Source organism: Triturus cristatus, chromosome 9 (assembly GCF_964204655.1).
Source record: "Triturus cristatus chromosome 9, aTriCri1.1, whole genome shotgun sequence".
NCBI lineage: Eukaryota > Metazoa > Chordata > Amphibia > Caudata > Salamandridae > Triturus > Triturus cristatus.
Window position 1 is genome coordinate 909,243,002 of NC_140592.1, and position 22,522 is coordinate 909,265,523.

General features: G+C 44.7%; 1 protein-coding gene across 2 annotated transcripts in view; it reads right to left on the reverse strand.

Moving 5' to 3' along the window:
• Positions 1 to 22,522, reverse strand: part of TUNAR (transmembrane neural differentiation associated intracellular calcium regulator) — a 542,529-nt gene that overhangs the window by 307,835 nt on the left and 212,172 nt on the right. For both annotated transcript variants that reach the window (XM_085628034.1, XM_085628035.1), the window contains exon 3: positions 13,040 to 13,328. In XM_085628034.1, the coding sequence (XP_085484160.1) occupies positions 13,040 to 13,075 (36 nt within the window). In that variant the 5' untranslated portion in view covers positions 13,076 to 13,328. The remainder of the gene's footprint in view (positions 1 to 13,039; positions 13,329 to 22,522) is intronic.

Below are 22,522 nucleotides of genomic sequence, written 5' to 3' on the forward strand. Positions count from 1 at the left end.
ACATAAGGGTACAGGGGGGGGTGTAGATGAGGATTTTTCCCAAGTGTGCATATTACTGATGCAATTTGAACATGGCTGGGACTAGCACTGTTAGTAGTAATTCGGAATGTGAATTATGCCCAGAAATACATGATGTTCATGTTATGCTGATTATTACAAGGCCTGGGCAGAGTTCACGGAGTTACCAAAAAACTCTTCTGCACCACACGGAGTTCAGCAAGCAGTGGAGTGATTCAGGTTGCGCCGTTTGCGTAAATGTTTAGCGTCAGGTGTTTGTCCTGGCCTGGAAAATCAATGCGAAAGGCACAATGTGCAGCGCAAGAGGGCGCTGCTTCTTTCTGCCGATCCAGTAGATTTTCTACTCGAGCTGAAGCTTCCTCAACAAAAATGGATGGTTTCTGAACGTGAGTGGCGGCGATCATCCGTGCCCACCCACGACTGCCCGCACTGAAAAATCTCGCTGGGAGGTGGTCTTCCACTGGATTTTACTTGCTTGCACTGTGTTGTATCTTAACTTGGAATGTTGGGAGTGAAATACTCACAGTTGGCTGGGCTGAGCAGCATGCTGGCTGCTCCTGGTGGGGTCTTGATCTGGTCTTGTTCTATTCTTCTTGTGATCTTCTAACAATCCTGAATAAACCTCTCTGAACCACCTCTACCTGCGTTGACTTGATGACTACAATTTTTGGCGACGAGGATGGGATTCGAACCCACGTGTGCAAAGCACAATGGATTAGCAATCCATTGTGGTTCTTATATCTTGGTTTGCCTCTCTTCTTTTTTTTGATCACTATACACTGGCCACCTTAATGTTAGCGAGCAAGGAAAAAACCACCTACTTTGCGAAGCGGAGTTTTTCAGAACTCCACATGCTCTGTGGATTGAGGAGTGCAAAAAGCTATGCAAACTCCATGAACAGAGTGGAATTAACCACCCAGGCCTAATTATTATGTATGTTGAATACAAATGTTATTTCCACACGTTGCATGTGAAGTCTCTTTTGTGACAATCAAGGCATTTATCATGAGTGAGTGCTGTGCCATTGCTTTACACATTGCCTCTGTGGTAAGCCTGACTACTCAGTGCCAAGCTACCCAAGGATGAACACAGGTTATACAGTGTGTGTAATCACATACCACTGACAGGAGTGGTAGGTTCTTCCTGGGCTAGGGTACTGCCTCAGCTAACCAGAAAGTGCTAGTTCCTACAGGAGCAAGTAGACATGTCAAGTTGAGTGACTAAATAATTGCAATTAAAAGCCCTCGTTAATGGTAAAGTCAGGTTTGTAATCACAATTCTCAAAATGCTACTTTTAGAAACTTGCCATTTTCTTGTCCTAGCCATTTGGTGCCTGCAGTCTGATCTTGGGTCACATGTGGGATGTAGCTGGCAGTTGGTCTTTGTTTATTGCTCCCAGACAGTAGGAAAAAGAAAAACTAGGTGTTGGGAGGATGGGTCACTCTGAGTAATGAGTGGGGGAGTTGTCACCCATCACAATTGCATATCACAAAGACACCAGCCTATTGTGACCTGATACAATATTGAGCCAGGGCAGGGAGGCAGGAAATTCCAAGCACCTATAGGGGGGTGGACAACTCTTGAAGTATACATTTTGGACCTCAGACCCCAAATCTTCGATATACTTCTCGACCTGTGGACTCTGTCAGGAAGAATGACTGCTGTGCTGTTGAAAGGACTGCCACTCTGCTGGACTGCTGCTCTCAAGAGCTTCTACCCTGCTGTACTGACCTGCTTCCCTCTTGCCAGGGTGAGATGGACTGGACCAATAAGTCTGAATCCAGGATCCCTGGGTGTCTCCAAGGGCTAGTTGACTGGCCCACTGATAAGAAACCTTGGGGATATAAAAGGCATCCAACAACCTTGAACTGGACTCTGCAATCTCTGAGTGCTATCCCACCACGTGGTGCCACACCAGTCTTGAACCCTTGGAAGTGGGCCTTAAGGTGGTCTTCCAGGTCATCTGTGAACCCAGCTGAAGTGACGCATTCCCTCTGCTACACGGCTCAACCCCAAGGAGAATCAATGCAACGTCTGTGCTGTGTGAACTTATCTGGCGCAGCCTCATCAGAACCAGCTGTTGTATGACACATCCCGATGCAGGCCCTCACATTACAAGCTTCTCGCTGACAACCTCCTCATCAACTACGAAAAAGGACTTTGCAATGCCAGCCCCGCTGCTGCTTCAGAACCAGCAGGGGCGTGAAGCGTTCTCAGCGCAGGGCTTCGCATCATAAGACCCCTCATCGACGGCCTCCTCAACAAAGATACAGGGCCTTGCACTGCAATTTTACAGCTCTTCAGAACCAATGATGCAAGACGCATCTCCGACCTGAAGCTCACCTCACTTCAGCTGAGTGACGCACCCTCAACAAGCGACTCCGCAACTCTTCGCAACCAGGATTTAAGGTACACTTTGTTCAGCGAGCCTAACTGGATCCTTGTAGCCAGCCCGTGCTTCATCACTGTTGGCCTGAACTTGTGACTTTTTCCTGCTCAGGAGCGACCAGATATCCATATTTGGCACGTTGTGATTTTCAGGGATATTTTCACTGAAAGCTTTAAAATTGCACATCTCTGGTTCTACAGATTGGATTTTTGTCGTTTGGGTCTTACATTTTTTTGTTTATTTTTCTCTGTCTAAATTGGTGTGGGATTTTTATTCTGTAGTGTTTCATTTTATTATTGTTCAAAGTGTTGCATGAATACTTTACACTTTGCCTCTCCGTAACCACTGACACTCTGTGCCAAGCTACTAGAGGGTTGAGCACATGTTAATTTGGGACTTGCTTGTGACTTGACCCATACAAGGACTTAGGCCTCCGTTCCTATGATTGTAATAAATCAAGGGGGGTCTTAAACTGCTTCATGAATAATAATTAGGCAGGTTGCTCTGCATCCCCCCGTGATTTGTCATTTTGTGAACCATCTTATTAGTACATAAGTTGTCTGCAAAATCAGATTCCATTTGCAACCAATTTTTTGAATGGAATATTAGTACATTTGGCACCTAATTCTCTCATTAATCTAGGGCTTGTAACTACTCATTCAACTGATAAACCTGGTATCTACCCACTGGACCTCTTAAGTGTGCCGGATCTAGCATAACAAAACTTGAGGAGGCCTTGCTACAAACTACATGAAGGGGGACCCTTCCAGACTCAGTCAAGAACTCTAAGCTCAGGGTACTCTGCTGAGGGGCCCCCTGGAGCTGGGACTTTGGGGGGCTGTGTTGTGCCACTGTTTGTAGGATTGCTATCTACTACAGTTAATACACACCTGATAGAGACTTGGTTCATGACCACTCAAACACACTTTTATATGACCTGCTTCATTCTGATTATAATGCAGTCAGTGAAAACAGAATGTAATGGGGGCATTGCATCGTTTTACATCAAATCTGTGAACAACACATAAATCTTGGACCCTAGTTTCCTCCTTTCATGGCATCAGCCACAAGTTAAACTGTCAACCTCAGCAGCTCTTTTAACCTATCTGTACTTACAGTGAGGTGATAACTACTTATTTCTGGATAAAATACTCTTAATTAACTAATATGTCTAATGTAATGCTCAGAAAACAATATGACAGTGGGAGATGCTAACCAGCAGGTGGATAGAGCAGACATAAAATTGTCAACACAAATGACTGAAAACTAGGATTCCTCAAGTTGTATGAAGGTGGTGCTTGGCCTGACTCACACTGCAAGCTACACACTGAAATGTACATGCACTCCAAATATTGAAAGTAAATTCCTTAATATTCAGCCTGATTCCTGGTCTGGCCATTCTTTAATCACACTTCTCATTACTATGCTCAGATATCAACCTCTAAATGTACCACAACTGAGACATACCTTTCCCACTTAGGCAATATAACAAGATAAAACAACATAATAGGAGAAATATGCAATAATGGGTATAAAGACTGTTCGAAATGTGTTTTACTGGTTGAGGGGTGTGAAACTGTACTCAAGCAGCAACAAAAATCTCTGTCAGGGTGAAACACAAACAAGCCCCAAACTAACATGCATTTAACCCTCTAGTGGCTTGGCACAAAGCAGTCAAGCTTAACTTAGAGCCAATGTGTAAAGTATTTATACAGCAATTACAACAGGAAGGAAGGGAAAATACACGGAAACTCCCATGTCAATTAGAAAAAAAAATAGATTAAAATGCAAGGAATTATGTGTGACCAAAACAACAAAAATCTAATCTGTAGAACCTGAGATATGCAATTTCAAATTATCAAGGAAAAATAGTGCCTAAGACCACAAATGCCAAGTCTGGTGATCTGGTTGCACCTACCCAGAACAGGTGTGGCATGGATACAGGGACCAAGTTAGGCCTGCGGTACAAAGTACCTTAAATCCTGGTTGGGGAGCATTGCTAGATACCGAATCAAGGATGCGTTGCGCGGCAGTTCTGAGGGACTGCGAAGCTGTGATGGGAAGTCCTGCATCATCGTTGAGGATGTCATCAACAAGGGGCTTGCAATTAGAAGCCCGGCATCGAAGATGTGATGCACACTAGCGGTTCTGAAGAAGCTGCGGTTCTACAATGCTGAGTCCTGCATCATCATCAAGAATGCTGTTGTTGAGCTGCTTGCAATGCAAAGGCCTGTGTTGAGGATACGTTACGCCGTGGTGGATCAGAGGACATGGCGGGGTGTGATACAAATTCTTACGTTGGGGATGTGTCACAAAGCAGCAGTCTTAAAGCAGAGCTGAGAAGAGATGCATCACGCTGCATTGATTCTGCCCACAGGACTAAAGCTGTGCTGGCAGAGCCCCTTCACTCCCACTTCCAAGGGTGAAGGGCTGGGGTGGCACCACTTTGGGGGGGTAGGGCTCACATCAGATAGAGTCCAGGGGCTGGGTTCAAGGTAGTTGTAACTTTTTATTTCCCTGAGGCACTCATCAGGAGGCTAGCCAACTAGTCCTTGGAGTCATTCTGGTCACCCTGGGTTCATGATGCAGGTCCAGTCCTTTTACTCAGGCAGAAGGGCTGCAGGGCAGCAAAGTGGCATCCTTCTCATAGAGCAGCACAGCAATGCGTCTGAGTCATCCACAGGTCCAGAGGTGTACTAAAGAGTTTGGTCTGGGGGTCCAATATTTATTACAAAACCAAAACAGATACAAACAGGAGGGTCTTAGGGAAATTTAAAGACCACGGTGGATTTGTTCCCCAATAATCAGCTATAAACAGTACAAAATCCAAAGGTCTGAAACATACATTGGAAAAAAGGTGTGCTAAGAAGCTACAATCAACCAGTTAATAGATATACAGAAAGTCATGAAAAATACACCTAAATATGCCACGAGGCATTTCCCATTTTAGGACCAAATCCCTCACTCACAACAAAGGTGACATGCTTCATCATGGGGATTCTCCTCTCCAAGGAAAACCTAGTTCCTTGGAGGGCTACAACCCTCTCGACTAGAGAGAGGAGCGCAGGGATGTTTTGAATATCTAATAGGATATCCTAAATCCTCATGTGAAGAAAAGAGGTGTGAGTGAAGGCGCAGCGCAAATAATATGTAAGTGTTACAATGTGAATTAAAACTGAATAAGGGTTGTACAATCAGACATTTATTTGTATACACCCTTTGTCAGGATTAAGAACAGAGCACCAGCGGTATGGATTTAAAACTGCTCTGGTGACAGTGAATAGAGAAATGGTCGACATGTTTCAGCCATAGTACCTAAAACTTAGGTCAGGCTTTCTTCAGGACCTCAAACAGGTGCTACTGTGATAAATGTGAAAAACAGTGCAACATAAAAGGATACCGGACAAAAAAAAATTCTGTGTAACCAACCACTCTTCAATCTGTCATGTGGATAGAAGAGTCAAGTACCCGCACAAGCTGGGTATTCAATCCCACCTCTGCCTGGCAGCCGCTCAAAGGAGGTCTGTGCCGCCGGCTCTACACAACGCGGAGTACCGACGGAGAGAGCGGTGCCCCCTTCCTGAGCGGCTGCCAGGCAGAGGTGGGATTGAATACCCAGCTTGTGCGGGTACTTGACTCTTCTATCCACATGACAGATTGAAGAGTGGTTGGTTACACAGAAAAAAATTTTGTCCGGTATCCTTTTATGTTGCACTGTTTTTCACATTTATCACAGTAGCACCTGTTTGAGGTCCTGAAGAAAGCCTGACCTAAGTTTTAGGTACTATGGCTGAAACATGTCGACCATTTCTCTATTCACTGTCACCAGAGCGGTTTTAAATCCATACCGCTGGTGCTCTGTTCTTAATCCTGACAAAGGGTGTATACAAATAAATATCTGATTGTACAACCCTTATTCAGTTTTAATTCACATTGTAACACTTACATATTATTTGCGCTGTGCCTTCACTCACACCTCTTTTCTTCACATGAGGATTTAGGATATCCTATTAGATATTCAAAACATCCCTGCGCTCCTCTCTTTAGTCGAGAGGGTTGTAGCACTCCAAGGAACTAGGTTTTCCTTGGAGAGGAGAATCCCCATGATGAAGCATGTCACCTTTGTGGTGAGTGAGGGATTTGGTCCTAAAATGGGAAATGCCTCGTGGCATATTTAGGTTTATTTTTCGTGACTTTCTGTATATCTATTAACCGGTTGATTGTAGCTTCTTAACACACCTTTTTTCCAATGTATGTTTCAGACCTTTGGATTTTGTACTGTTTATGGTCCAATATTAATACCTGATGCCTATTTTGAGGTAGGAGAAGGTTCTGAAGGTTTCCTCCTCCCCCCACCCACGAGCTGCTTGGGATTTTTCCCTCCCCACCCTGACCCAATTGCCTTGGGTCACAATAGACTGGTGTGAATCCTTTTGTGAGTGTACTCAGGCAGAGCCACAGTGATATGCAGGTGTGGTAGGTGACTGCTCAGCCCCCTCATCAGGGCCGGACTGAGAATGCGAACCAGCCCTGGCAATTAAGTTGGACCGGCAGGGGGTAGGGGGATAGAAGGTGCTCATGGCAAACACTGCTGCAGCTTTTGTTACAGTTGGTGATATTGCAGCACCACTGCAAATCCTGCCCCCAGTAACAAAAACAGCCCCCACCGGTCCAAAACCAGCCTCCACCCTTCCAGCCTACTGGAAAAACCCTGGTGCCTTCTATGGCCAGTCCGGCCCTGCACCTCATCAAGTCAGAGATGGCCCATCCTGCCAATACCTATGCTCCTTTGTCTCACTGTCTGAGAGCAATATACAAACCCCAACTGCCAGCTACACTTAGTCATGTGACCCAGGAACCGGGCTGCAGGTACCCTTTCGTGTCTGTCCATGAATTGGGGGCTGTGCCTGCTTGGGACACTTGGCATCACCCTTGAAGTGCCCAACCTGATGGTACTCATTGCCCCTAAGAGTGAGCTTCCCTGAGGACATATGGTCAGAGAACTTACTTTTCTTCTCGAGATGGGAATCCTGTCCGTGGAACTGTTTTGGGGAACATTCGAGAACTCCTTGTTTTTATTTGTATCCCCTTCTGATGGGGACCCTGTCCAGCCTTGTGGTGATACCCACCCAATACTTTTGTTTGGACCGTGGCGCTGAGCCAGTGGTTCACCTCTTTGGCAAGGTCTCTGTGGTCAGTGAGCCTGCTGTCAATCAGCTGTATGATGGAACAATGCAGGGAAAAACATAGCATGCCTTTAAAATGCATTTTTTACCCCGCATTTTTTAGCACGCATATGCTTTTACCTTGCATGGCAATACCACGCATTATTATTCTAACCAAGGTATGGATTAGTAAGATAAGTTTAAATACATATATTTATATATATGTAATGTTTATCTTTTTGGGGGGAGACCTCAAAATCCCCATACTTACCATAAATGCATGCTAAAGGCATGCGTGGTAATGGCCTATACATGGTAAAAACGTGTGTAATAAATGCATGGTAAAGGCACTGCAATGTGAAAATGTTCTAAAGACTGTTTCCCCTGTTAATCAGGTGTTGGTACAAATCTGCAAAAAAAGACTGAACGTGTGCTCTTATGCCTCTAAATTGTACAGTACCTGGTAATCCTTTGCTTCGCTGCCCTTCACCCAACCATCCAGTGCCTTGCACAAGGAATCTGCACAATCCACCTAGGACTGATTGGACAGCTTCTGGCTGTTCAAAAACTTTTGCCTATACTTTTCTGGGGTGAGGCCATACTTGCTGACAACGGTGTCCTTCTTGGGGGGATACCTCATCCTGTGCTCCTTCTCTAGGTCCAGTAGGGCGTCCTCCCTTTCGCTAGGTATGTGCCTCCAGAGACTGGCTCCCTAATTCTTCTCAGGCACAATATCCATCTCCAGAGCAACCTCATAGACTTCAAACCACTTGTCGATGTCATCTCCCACAACATAGCTAGGCTCCAGAACCTTTGTAATGTGTACCCTCTTGTCTCCAGAGGGCACTGCACGCATGCTGCCACCAGTATTGCTGGACTCCACCTGTTCTGATGTTCAACTCTAGTCATTGAAAATTGTGCATCTCCAGATGTGGAGATGAAGCTGGCATATGCCAGGGAGGAACCTGACAACCTAGAGGCCTTTTAAAGGTGAGTAAGTTACCTGCATGAACTATGTGGTCCGTCGGCTTAAACTGCCGACTTTGGTGCAGGAAACCAGGGTTCGAGCCTCGGGGTCGCGTCCACATCCTGTGATTCTGGGCAAATCACTTAGGGGCATATTAACAATGCGGCGATAACAAATTATTGCCGCTTTTGCTGCCGTTTTCGGCCGAAAAGCGGCGATAATTTTATCGCCTTATCAGCAAAGACACGCTATCGCGTGTTTTGCTGATTTTGCTCCCGTTTCCAGCACGCCTAACTTTGCATCGCTAATGAGATGCAAAGTAGGCGTGTCTGTGGAAACAACATGGGTAAATATCAGGAAGGCAGCTTCGTGATATTTACAATGCGGGGAAGCGATTATTTAAATCGCGCTAAGTATGCCTTAACGCAGGAATTTAACGTCTGTTAAATTCCTGACTAAGGCATACTTAACATGGGGGGTGGATTGTGTGGCTAAGACCACAGGCCCCTATTATCAAGGGTATCGCCGTTTTCCATGGAACATCGCTGGAAAACCAGCGATGTTCCATGGAAAACATCGCAATTGCTAGGATAATTATCGCCATTGCGCTGAGCGTTGTTAATACAGCGCTAGTATGGCGATAATTATCTGCGATAGCCGGCGTTAAACATTTTAACGCTAAGAGCGGCCAGCGATAAATGATATGCCCCCAAATCTCCCCGTGCCTGAATATGTAATGTTAATACGGTGCTCAGCGCTCCAATACCTTCGGGTCGAGTTCGCGCTATATAAAAGATGCAAAAAAAAAAAAAATGGAGGAGCAGCAGGCTAGAGAAAAAGTGAAGAGAACAGCACCTGGGGTTGATGCCCACCGGTCAGTGAACAAGTACGAAAGAGGAAGCGGGGTGGGTTCTATAGTCAGAGGGTGGTGGAAGAGGAAGAAACCCTAATCATCAGGGGAGGTGGAGAAAGAGCGAGATAAGGTGAAGTGTGTGGTGGACAGTAGACAGGTGAGGTAACCACAGAAGGATTGTGGGAAATGCATGACAATAAAGCCCTTCTAAATGACGACGTGACAGAGTAGCGCTCTACCACTCAATAAAATAAAATAATAAATAAATAAAAATAGAAACGACAGAGGGGAGGTTGGAACGAGTAAAGGATGGGGAAATGTCTAGGGGGCAAAGAGAAGGCTCAATCACGTCCTTCAGAGCAAGAAAAAACTAAACAGGGTGCAAAAGCGTCACTGAAAAGGATAACACCGGAAGAAAAAGCAGAATATGTCGAGCAAAGTAATTGTTGACGACACTAAAGAATACTTTACTTTCTTGTCCGAGTGTTGCGCCTTGTTGTTGTTTTTAAATTAAAAGCAGCCATCCACGTGCAGTGAACTAGTGCATGTGTCACAGTGTAAAGCTAAGAGGCCAACAACACTTGATCGAACTATTACGTGCATTTTTCTCTCTGTTCCCAGTCACTCTGTAGGGCACAATTAAAACGTCCCTCATTGAAGATGCGCTCAGTTTGAACGCGGACTGCCACTCAGCAGTGACTAGAGGGACAGCCCCGTCTGTGCTGCACAGAAACCTGCACAGAAACCTTACACCTTCGACGAACGAGCGGGATCGCACGACTGGAGAAGACGCCGAGTCTGCCACGGCTCCCAAACGCGCCTCAGAACAGAGAATGATGGGCGCGCCGGAGGAGGGCGGGGTCTCTGGAGGCTGCGTGTTTGCATCGTCTCTGTGAACCGTTCGCAAAGACTGGGAGTGTTCTTATTCCTTTTCTTATTCTTCGTAGTAGTACCATAATCATCATCATTTTTAATGTATTAGCAGTAGTAGTATGAGCATCATTACTACTACTACTGCTACCACAACAGGTATTATAATTACTCTGAGTCCTACAAACGGTTCACAGAATTTCTTCACATTTGAGCAAAGTTGTAGTGAGCGGCAGTAAAAGGGAAGGCGTTCTAGATCAAAAAGAAAAGATCTGATAAACACAACCTAAGCTCTAATTGTATAAGCGGATATTTCCGAATTTGTAAGGTGGTCAAGTGATACTTTGGCTATGCTCTACGTCACTCTATATGGGGAAAACCCACAGAAGGCTGGCACCTCTTTGGTGTGTTAAAACACAATAGCAAGTGTTTGTCCAAAAGGAGCGTGTAGAAAAAACTATTTTAGCTCATAGCCTACGGATGAATAGCATCTCAATGTCATGTATCTCAGCATTCCTCCGCATCGTGCTGGGAAATAGGATATTGACTGAGAAAAACTCCTCCTTGCTTACTATTGGATTAAATGCATTAGCACAATCCCATGCCTATTCTTCAGGGTGCAAGTGCATGACGGTGGGTTATCGTGAAAGGGCGAAGAACAGTTTATGGCATGTGCAGAACTGTACAGTTGATTGACACTTTTGTGTCAAGCTCGTCAGAGACAGCTAGCCAAAAAAACTGTAGAGATGAAAAACACAGGGTCCAATTCACAAAACTTATCCTATGAATAGCTGTGCCTTAGTCTTGACTGAGATGAGTATAACACCTGAATATTCAGGCCATATTCGCAAAGCAGTTACTGGGAGTTGTTTTCAGGTATAAACGTGTGTCATCACTGAAACCATGTGCAAGCAAGACATACTCCCGAAAATTCATGAGTAAATCACACCTGTCTGAAGTAAGAAACACCTGTTCATTGGAAATGCTTGATGAATCAGGCCTGTACCAAGGCTCCCCAACTTTTATGAAAATCTTTGTGAATTGGGCCCACTTTATGTTCCCAACTTCAAAAAGAAATGGAACGAAACCTTCGGATATGGATATATAACATACACACGGCTTACACTGAATGTTAAACTGCAACTGTTGGAACTCAGAAGGGTCATATGAGGTCTCCGGGCTAGTATACGATGCATGTCAGAATATCGACAGCTAAAACATCGGCCTACCAAAATATCAGGGGCAACATATCGAGTACCACTACATTGTGCAGCTAAATACTTAACATATAACTATTGAGTGAGAATATAATATATAAGGTACGTATGTAGTGAGAGTTAATATATGTGCGCAGTTACTATTAATAACAGTGCACGTACATACTTCCAGGATGCATATCGTCAGGTGCATATATGTAGACTTAAGAGTAGTATACCCATACTTACCTCTGTATACTACCTTGATGATACTGTGGTAGAAAATATTTTGGAATGTCTATTTTAAAATCTCGATACTGTGGTAGAAAACCTGCTCCCTAGATATGTAAGTACAGTGTGCAAGCACAATTCTAAAAGCCCAGCTGTGTTAAGATGCACTTTATCCAAGGCTGTAACCTTCTTCTACCGACTTAAAGCTTGATCAGACATGGGAACAGAACGAAGCACAGCAGGTGATGTGACCAGCGTGAGGTTACACAGTTTGCTGAATTGGAAGAGATGAACTTAAAAGAATACAACACATTTGACTACAGGGGTACTAAAGAGATGACACACCTACACAACAAACTCCTATATGAGAACCAAGAAAGCAACACTGCGGTTAAATATCGTGAGGCAAGCAGGGGTGCATTGGTGCTTAGGCTATTGTATGCGTTTTTCTAATAAAATAATCCATACGTTGCCCAGTTGCACATGAACGTGATGGGGTTACTCTTCGCTACCTGCAAACATAGCGGCTATCTCACTCTATGCCACAGCATAGAGTGAGATAGGTCCGGGGCTAGTGCTCAGCATCCACTCACAGTTGTCACGGGCGCGTCCTCTAGGCTTTCCAAGAGGGCGGAGGCACCCCTGGAAGTCAGGCACTGTGACGGCCGCCCGCGGGTCTGGTATAGCTGAGAGGCTTTGTGTGTTGACAGAGGAGCTTTGACGGGAGATGAGGCGCGCGGTTTTTCACCACAGATCTAGACTTGCTTGGTGACCGCCGTTCAGTCTTTCAGGACCAGGGACAGCGATCGGAAAATTGTTGCGACGCGAACACCCGACGGACAATTACTATTTAATTCTCTTTGATGTTTTCCCAATTTACTCCTTGACCTGTGTAATTTTTGGTCAGGGGCTATAGCCAGACAGGTATGAACCCTCTTCTCTTTGCACAGTTACACCAGGAAACAAACTATTACCATGCTGTGTAGAAGAGCGGGACGCGTATAGGTGTGAATGTGAGAGTATATGTTTGTGTTTGTGAGTGCGCGCGTGTGTTTGGGGCAGGGGTGAGGGGCACTGCCCCAAAGTGTACATGGAGTTCCCGTACAAAATACTGGAGTGGGACACCGGTCTCGTGTATACACAGCGCACATAAATGTGGCAAACTGAGAGACGGCTCAGATACTCTTCACAAACAGCAAGTGGCTGAGGTGAGTCTTCATAATTACTTGTGTCTCAGAAATAGGAAGAGAAGAGAGAACATTCAAAAGTAGAACAAGCAATTGATATCAGTGAGGAACGGAGCACAGTGCGTTTGAAAGGCGGGATGGATGTAAGAAGAGGGTGCCTTACCATGCAGTAGGTCAGGAGAAGAGCAGCACGCAGCATGCCTTGGGGATGAAGCAGCGCATGGCACCTCCGTGCCCCATGGAAGCAGGCAGAAAACTCGCCCGGCGCATCTCTTCTTCAGAGCAGGCACCCGCCGTGTCTCTTGGCAGCACAGGCCAGGTCCTCGTGGAGCGCACGGAAGCCCCCCCTTCAGATAGCGTGCGTCCCCGAGTCACCGGTGCTCAGGCAGCCCAGCTGTGCCATGTCGAATCAGAGGTGGGAAACTCCTGGCTGGCAGATCCGAGGCGTCAGACTCCAAAGGGAAAGAGAAAGAGAAGAAAACCTCACTGAGCGCTCTGCATCCCCGAGCATCGCATCAGAGTAACACCAAGAGCCAGCAGCACTCCCCTCCCCCGTAAACTTCAAAACACCCGGCGTTACTTGCTGAGCGCGCTGGCTGCAAACTTCATCAGAGATGGGAATCGTGCGCGCGCACACACATGCACAATTTGCAAACGGGTACCTGCCCAGACCTTTGGGCGATAGTCCATATTGTTTGGTAAAAAAATGAAATTTCGTTGGCCCTATTTCCATATTTTTCCATCTGATTTAATTCAAGTTAGGGACATATTAGATTTCCCGCTCAAAATGCGCACATTAGTTCGAAAACGTTCTTAAATGTACACAGAAGTGGTTCACAAAGTTGCCAGGAGTAGCGAAAGTGAGATAACACCCTTTTACCCTAGTCACGTCACAAGCCTGACCCCCATCCCAGCCTCAGCCCTTCCACAGCCTCTGATTTGCAGCTGAATGGCTATGCGCAGACCCCTTTTTACTTCCTTTTCCTACTACTACCTCGTGACCCATGTGACCATAATTTTAGTAACTTTCTCATGTAAACATCAAAACAAGGTAAACTGACCTGGAATCTATAATGTTTCACATTTTAATTCTTCAATTTGAATGCAAATAGTTCCTTATTAACAACCAAGATGCCTAGGGGACCATGTTGTGACAGGTGTGGTACATTATGAACCGGGGCCTTAACTGTGACCATCATTCACTGAGTATGTGGATTCTCTATGCCAGGAGGAGTAGATCAAGAGGTACAGGAGTATACTGTATGCACACAGACCCCTGTCATGTTGCTCTAACAACTGGCATGAGTGTGTGAAGATGCCCTCCAGGAACATTAAGATGGAAGATGGCCTGTGGCAGGAGGGCGGCAGAGGATGGGTTAATTTACCACACAGAATACGTAGGGACAGGGCCAGCTTTAGTGCTGATGGCGCAGGTGCGACAATCACTTTTGGCGCCCCCACGTCCCATGACCGCCTCCTAGGATCCTCTCCCTACCACCTTCAAAAGTGCCCCTCATCTCTCCTATCATAAGATATTGCTAAACACAGCGCCCCCCTGAGGTCACCGGGCCCTCCTCCACAGGTCAGCGGCCAGTGCGGCCGCACCAGTCGCACTGCCCTAATGAGGCAGAAGAGGGATAGCTCATTCACTGTTCTAAAACGGATGTGGGTACATTATTGGAATCCTATCATCCATGACATAAAGAGATCACTTCTTCCATGGGATCTTGAAGAATCTTCATCTTTCCATGTTGGCTTGTTCATCATTGGAGCCTGACAATGCCTGAAGTCAAGGGAGATTGTTTCCTTCCATGCAATCACAGTCACATGGAGGAGAAAGCATCTACCTCCATTAGATGATGAAAACGGTCAGTCCTTCTGGGGTCTGAAGAGACAGACTACCCTTGCATGAGGTCACAAAGAGGGACATTTCCTCCATATCTGAAGGAAGCGTGTATTCTTCAATGGAGTTGCTAGTAGACCCTCGGCCTGGTGAAAAGTGGAGAACATTTATTTCTGTAAAATCTTAAGACCATGTTTTCACCTGATCTGAGCTCAAAACAACTACTCCAATAGCTAGTGGGAATGTCTAGCCCTCTCTTGGTGTGCCGTAGAGGCCACTACTACTAATCAGATCATAAGGGACCCCTCTCCATTAGATTTATAAGAAGACATCCCTTCCGTTTAGCCGGGTTTGTAGGGAAATGCTTCTTACTTGATGTCAAATAGATCTCACAGTTCTGTGCACTGTCATTCGTTTATCCCTATTAGTGGATCTGGAGGAGATCTGCAGACCTACATTAGGCAGAGAATCCCATCCCCCCTGCGGGACTAAGGCAAGGGGAATATATTCTAAGCGCTCTGATTGGCTGAAGGGGAATATTTGTTGTTCCCATTGGAGTTCTCTGCTTTTGCAGTGGATTTTCTATTTCAACCCCCACTCTATTGTTAATTGTATGTGAGGCATCTAATCCTAAAATTACTATGTGTGACCAAGGGCCAATCCCACTCGAAAATGTCACGCTTTGCAATTATTGCAATTCATTAATCACACGTTTTATATTGTGGATCATACGTTTGTTTTCATTGTGCGGACTGTTACTGATTTTTCATAAATCACTCATTCATTGCAATCTCAAGCACAATATACCTGAATCAGTATTCCAATTACTCTAGCTGCTTCTTTTATTAGTTGAGATTTCTTCTGCCTTTTTCCGGAAGAGCAACACTTTGGTTTATTGTTTGACCAAGGGATCTATTGATCTGTGGTCACATCAGCCCCCCTCTACTCTAAATGCTAACAATTTGTTGTTTCCTCGTTAAAGATGCTGGGGAAATTTGTACAAGATTCATGAAAGTGCATTGGGCCTGTAATATTGTTCCAATAGATAAAGGGAATAAAACACTGTCATATTTTGGGAGCGTAGGTTCTAACACAAAGGATGTTTGCAATTAATATAGCTAAATGGTGATTTCTAAGGCAGATTGGGTCAATACCTTTGGCAAAACAAGGCAGGGTGTAAATACCACTTCATATGAGACTTGGGTTTTCCACTCTTATAGAAACTTTGGGAAAATAGAAGCAACTTCCAAATTTGAAGGTACATTTTTACAGAGGGATTGGCAAAAATAAAGCTGAATGTTCTCGCAGCAGGACTCATTGCATGCCGCTAGAGATGAAACACATGGCAGGTGCTTCCCCTTTAACCTATTCCAAGCCGCTCAACAGCCATCCTTTGAATGAATTTACTCTGCAAGTTGTGTGAAATGCTGGTGAGTCCACCCTTGTTTGCCATGTATGTACAGATAATCCATGTTGCAATTCTGTGTAGTACGCAATCTCACTGCTGATATAGGAGTATGCTCTCTTAAAATACTTATAAAATACAATACATTGTACGTTTTGAAAGTACATTTGCTGCTTGTTGAACCATTGTGAGATATGGGTTTACAGAGCATGACAAATTTACCATATGCTTATAAAACATTTAAAGTGGGCTTTGGGTCCGCCCGATTCAACCATTGGCTTCTGTTGACCAGTCTAGTTTAACCATTACATTGAGACATAGTAAATCACATGCTGGCTCAGGGCACAAGAGTTTTTCTCTCACGTAAAATCATTGTCTTTTAAAGTGGATCTTTCACCTCCAATTCTGCGCTTGCATTGAACTGCCTGTGGGATTATTTAGGAGCTATAGGCCTCTCTGCCCAGTGCTACCGGCTCTCTCTTTATTCTTCATATCCCTGGCTCACTTCCACTCCCGCTTTCCTCTCTGTGCTCATTGCTCTCTCTGTCCACCACTTACATTTGTTTCTCTTTAATGCTGTTTCCTTCTTCTCCTGCCTGCTCCTGTTTCCTTTGTCTTTTAACTCCATCCTTCCTTCCTCTGTGCTCTCCTTGCCCTCCTCCTGCCACACTCTTATTGCACTTTTCAGCCTTTCTCTCCTTCCTCTGTGCACTCATGGTACCCCACCAGCCACTTATGCATTCCTCCCTCCTGCCTCTCCCTCTCCCCCTCTCTACTTTTCTTTGCGGTAATTATTTTTCGTGATTGCACCACCCACTCTTCCATCCAATGGCTTTTTATAAGTTCTGCCAGATCAGGGCATATTTTATTCGTTTCAGAGAAACGGAAGGGAGGTTATACTCCGGAGACTCCCTTGCCTTCACTACTGTCCTCTTTTTTTGTTTCTATGCCAAAGGAAGGTCAAGTGGCTAAGAGAGCCTTCATTATAATTCTCTTTTCTATGTCAACTAAACTAAACAGAATTAGGTTATAATGAAAACCATCTTGCCATCTGACCTTTAACAGATAAATAAACAAACATTGAACTGTATCATACAACGGAGCTTTCAAAACAGACCATTTTTCATTTGTATATCTCGCTTTAATGTCCTTACGCAGAGTTAGCATCTTAAACCAAGACCTACTGCTTTTGCCAATCCTTGAATGCTATTACAACACTCCGCCTCTAGCAAGCAGAGATCAGTAAAACATGTAAATAACTAATTGTAATAATATTGATAATTTGGAAGAAGTTAATTAAAAATGAAAAAAGGACATAGTAAATCCTAAAAGTGGATCCAGTCTTTGCATACTGCATATCAAAGGTAAAGCAATAGCATTACATATCAAGGATATTGGGCCAGATGTACAACCCTTTTTAGCGGTCGTAAACGGGAAATCGGCCCATTTGTGACCGCTAGAAAGGGTTGTGGTATGTAGAAAGCCTATTCTGAGAGTCGGTGACCTAATACCGATTAGCAAAACAGGGTTTGCCACTCGCTATTAGGAAGGGGTGTGCCAAGGGCGTCCCTTCCTAATAGCGAGTGGCACTGGTATGTACGATTGTTTTGTAACTGCAAACGCAGTTGAAAAACAATTGCAGTTACCACCTACTTCAGTCGCAAACAGGAAGGGGTCCCCAGGGGACCCCTTCCCCCTAGTGACTGGCAGCAAAAATATTTTTTAAGAGCAGGCCTACTCATAAAAAATGAAACAGAAACGTTTAATTTTTCTTTTTTAAATGTGTCCCATTTTCCTTTAAGGAAAACAGGCTGCATTTACAAAAAAAAACTGCTTTATTTAAAATGCAGTCAAGGACATGGTGGTCTGCTGACTCCAGCAGGCCACCATCCCTGCGAGTGCTGGCCATTCCCAATGGGTCGCAAATTGTGACCTGCCTCATGAATATTGATGAGGCAGGTCATTTGCGACCCCATTATGAATCGCAAACAGTGTCTGAGACACTGTTGTACATTCAATTTTGCGAGTCACAAAACGTTGCAATTTGCGACTCGCAAAATTGAATGGTCATACCCATTGTAGATACTTAGCTCCATAGGCTTACATAGCAACATTTTATTTTGGTTTAACAATTGCTAGGAAAGGGAAAGGAGTAAATATCATTCAAGGACTTAAAAGATTGGTAATGATAAAGCCAACAGCCTGCCACTGTTGAGTCATAACTAATACAAAAGAGAAGTTATAGAACTTTCTCTGCTGTAAGCCAAAATCCAGCCTTCTAGTGGTCTCTGTTGATCGGTCAGCTTTGAAAGGCTTAGCAAGGCTGCTTTGATTAGATGATAAGTGGCCTGTCCAGAGCAGATGCTATCTGATGGAGAGGGTTCTGAAGGTGGGGAGGATGGGTTATACAGACAGGGCTGGGTAAATCAAACTGAGCTCAGAGAGAGAGCAGATCAATAAGGAATGCCAGGTGCACCTACCCCCACATCCTGTGCCCCAGCCAGATGGCAGGCTTAGGACAGGAATTTGCAGATGTCAGGGGGAGGAGAGCTAATAGAAATGAGCCACACTGTGGGTTGGTTTAGCCAGCTCTTACTCCTCTGGAGAGAAATCATCCATGTTGGATTTTGGGAACGCAGTACTTTGTGGGACAAGAAGATGCCATAATTTGGAGGAAGTTGTAATGCTTTTGGGTGGCACCCAGCATCTCATTGGACAAAGGTGCCCCCCGCTTGTCTCCCTAGGAAACTAAATAAATATATAAGAGCATCATAGTCTCTCAGATCTGGCTGAAACTACAGGGAGAATAAGGACTGCCTTGCTCGAATACGGGTCTGCACCCAAAGGCTTGCACTCTGAATGACTGCGCCTGCTGCACAATCTGGTACTACAGCCCTGGGAACTTTGCCTTGCTTCAAGAAGTATTAAGGAGTGGACTCCATGCAGGCTACAGATTAACAGAGCCCACCTGAATCATCTCCACCAAGAGTCCCCATCCTTGAGTACGTCCACTGGACCTTTAAGGATTTGGCCAGGTGCATTGTGGGAATTGTGGTACAGACATCTATGAGATTCCATATTTTTGGATAGGTGATTTGGACACATTGAACCTACATGGAGACATTTAGGAAGCACCTGTTGAAATTTGGAGTACTTTTGTGAAAAAGATCCATGAAGTGACCGACCCGATGTTGAGAGTCAAGCCGACTACTTTCAAGTGTGACCCAGCCAGGAATTCAGGTTCACCCTTCTGAAAGCTCCAGAGCTCCAGACTTCCAGGATGTGACCGGGGCCTCATGGACATTCATGCCAGTGAATCCAGCCTGCTGTGGAGGGTCGAGCGGCTTCGAAAGAAAAATCTCCGTAAAAGTTTGAAGGTAAAAATTTAACTGGGGACTCCCACTTAGTGTATCCAACCATGCCTCCATTGAGGTTAGCCTCAAACTTTGACTTTGTCTCAGTCAAGTGTGACCATATGTCCCAGAGCAGTGCTATTTGTTTTTAAGCACCATAAGTGGTTAATCTTCAAAAATACCTATTTCCAGTTCCCTACATTAGAGTTTTCTCATGTTGGTGTCATTGTAAAGATAACAATATTTCCAATTGTTATAAATTGGTGTGGGATTTATATTGTGTGCTGTGTCTTACTTATTTGATGTAATGGTGTCTCCTAAGTTAGACCTGACTGCTCGTTGTCAGCTACCAAGGGTTGAGCAAGGGACTCATTTACTGAGACCTTTATGTTATGTTATGTTAAAAAAGTTTTGTATAGCGCCTATCACCGCCGGTCTCTAAGCGCTTTAAAACAGAAAGAACACAACGTACAGTCACTCCAAAATCCCATTCCAATTCTGACTAGGCCAAGGATATAGCTTTTGTGAAAAGGAACGTCTTAAGTCTTTTCCTGAAGGAAAGTAGTTGTGAATCCTCCTTTAGCTTGGCCGGTAGCTCATTCCAAAGTTGTGGCAGAATCACCGACATTGGACCTCATACTTAGTTGGTGGCCTTATTGCAAGTGGTATGTGCATATTTACCCCTGCCAATAGCCCACTTCCCAACAGCATGTTTTAAAATAAATGTACAGCTTGCCTATCTTGTCCTCCTTAATGCAGCTAACAGACGATACCACTAGGTGTCGCCAAATCCGGTGTTTTCTCTTTCCACAACATATAGGTTTTCTACATTATGAGATACTCCTTGGATCAGAAACCAAGGAGAACCCCTCAAAAAGTGTTTTCTCCACACCCCCATAAAAAAAAACGTTTTTTTCATCACTGCCTATCATGTCATAACCTCAAAAGCCAGATCTCACCAAATAGATTAAAGGTGGAAGGACTTCATGAACATTCCCCATTATGCAGTTCGTAAAAGTGCAGAGACCACAGACATAACCCACATTGTTATCTGTGGATGTAGGAATGTGACATATCAGCTACACCTGCACACCTACTCATTGGCAAAGTGAGAATACGGAGGAACCCAAACCACAGCAAAATACTCAAACAATCCTAAACACTGCAACACAAAGGACTTCATAATGAACATACTTCACATGATCAACAATATGCCATCATATGCATGTGGCATATTATGTAACAGGTTACTTCCAGCAAATCAATGGAGAAACCTTTGCAGGGTGAAGGGGACAAAGGTAAGCAAAAAAAAGTGCAGAGTGTCGAGTTAGAAAAATAAGGGAAGTAATTTAATGGATGGTTTACTCTTAGCCAGCAAAGCTTTTCAAGAGTTAGGGACCAGAGATTGGTTTGAAAGGTTAAAAGATTAATTATTTTTCTTTCACTAAAATAATGGGAAAATTGATTAGGGTAGTCACATGCAAAGCTAATAGTTTATTTGACAAACGTAAATATGAATCAATAATGGATTGGTTGTCTACGTTTGGTGCTGTGTTGATATTCTTTTAGGAAACACACTTGAAGTCTAACAAACCAAATATAACTGTTCCTAGAAGTTTTTGCCCATGTCTTTTTTTCCTCCTCAGGTGTTGCGGTCAGAGTGGTGGCATTTTTTTTGACTGGCAAACAGTAAGGCAGATGGAGTTGAATTAAGGTCTCAGTATATGGATTCCTTTAGAATCTTGTTAATTATTCTGGTCCAATTCAAGATGAAATAGAGTCTCTCAAGCAGCCGTTTTGAGGTTTTCATGGATTCGGAAGGACTTTTAGTTTTGAGAGGTGATTTTAATTTTATGAAGAATCTAAAAATGGACACATTGAATGGTATGAAGAGGCAACATAAGCCTAAGACTGCACAAATACTAGAAAGGTTTAAGCAGGATTTTAGACTGGTTGATCCATGGCATCTAGATTAATCAGAGGTGTTGCAGCTTACTTGTTTTTTATGCAGATTTAATACCGCTTTAAAGGGGGCACTAGAGAGCCCACAGAAAGATGGCTGCACTTTAGAGTAGCTCTGCCGACCGGGACTCCAATCCCCCAAGAATCCAGTCCTATGCAAGCCATCCATGCCCCAGCTGGCGATATAAGCATCCTAACAGATAGCTGAAACAGATGAGTGCTACAAAGCGTTGAGAGATGCCCTAGCAGCATGGAACAACGAGGTGAGGCAATCAAGTTGCTCCCACACCTAAAATGGCGGCATCAGGATAATGAGGATGGTGCTGTTGGCTGGGCAGCAATGAGCTCTATATTATGACACAGAGCAGAAGCAGAGTGAAGCCTCCCGCCAATCCTGAAGGTACCAGCCGCCGGCAGAGTGGTTGCGGCGTCCAGCTGCGGGTTCAGTGCCCAAGCTGTGGTGTTCACTCTATGAAGTGTTGCTTTGGTTGGGCCTGTGAATTAGGACCCAATAAGTGGATCAGTGACTCATGCTGGTGATAATGATGTTTACTGTGCTGGAGAGGCACTGATGGAGACTGGGAGCAACCTGACTGCTGCCTATCCCAAAATAAGAGCTGGACCTGTGGCGACATCTGGCGATTCCACAGAGGGAGCCTCAACAAGGTGCTGGGTAGGCCTGGGTGGTAAATTTCATCCCGCTCGCAGAATATGCGAAATATGGGTAATTTTGCATTCTGCAGAAAACGCAGAAATGCCAAAAATTCTGCGATCGGAGGCTTCGCGGAATTTTTTGCTTGTTCGTGCTTTCAAAATGCGTGTTCGCGAGATATTTCCCCCCGAGCACACAAACAGCGTTCGCGAACAGGAAAAAAGTATCGCGAACAGGCGGAACAAGCAATTCCGCGTGTTCACAGAACTCTGCGTGCTCGTGGAGATTTTTTATCATTTCGCGGAGCTTTGCATAGCGCGACTATGCAAATTCTGCCCACCCCCAGTGCTGGGGCCCAAGAAGCGTGCAACAGTGAGTGAGGTTGCTGCATCGGATCCCCTAACGGCCCGCGTGCACTTAGACCTACCAGC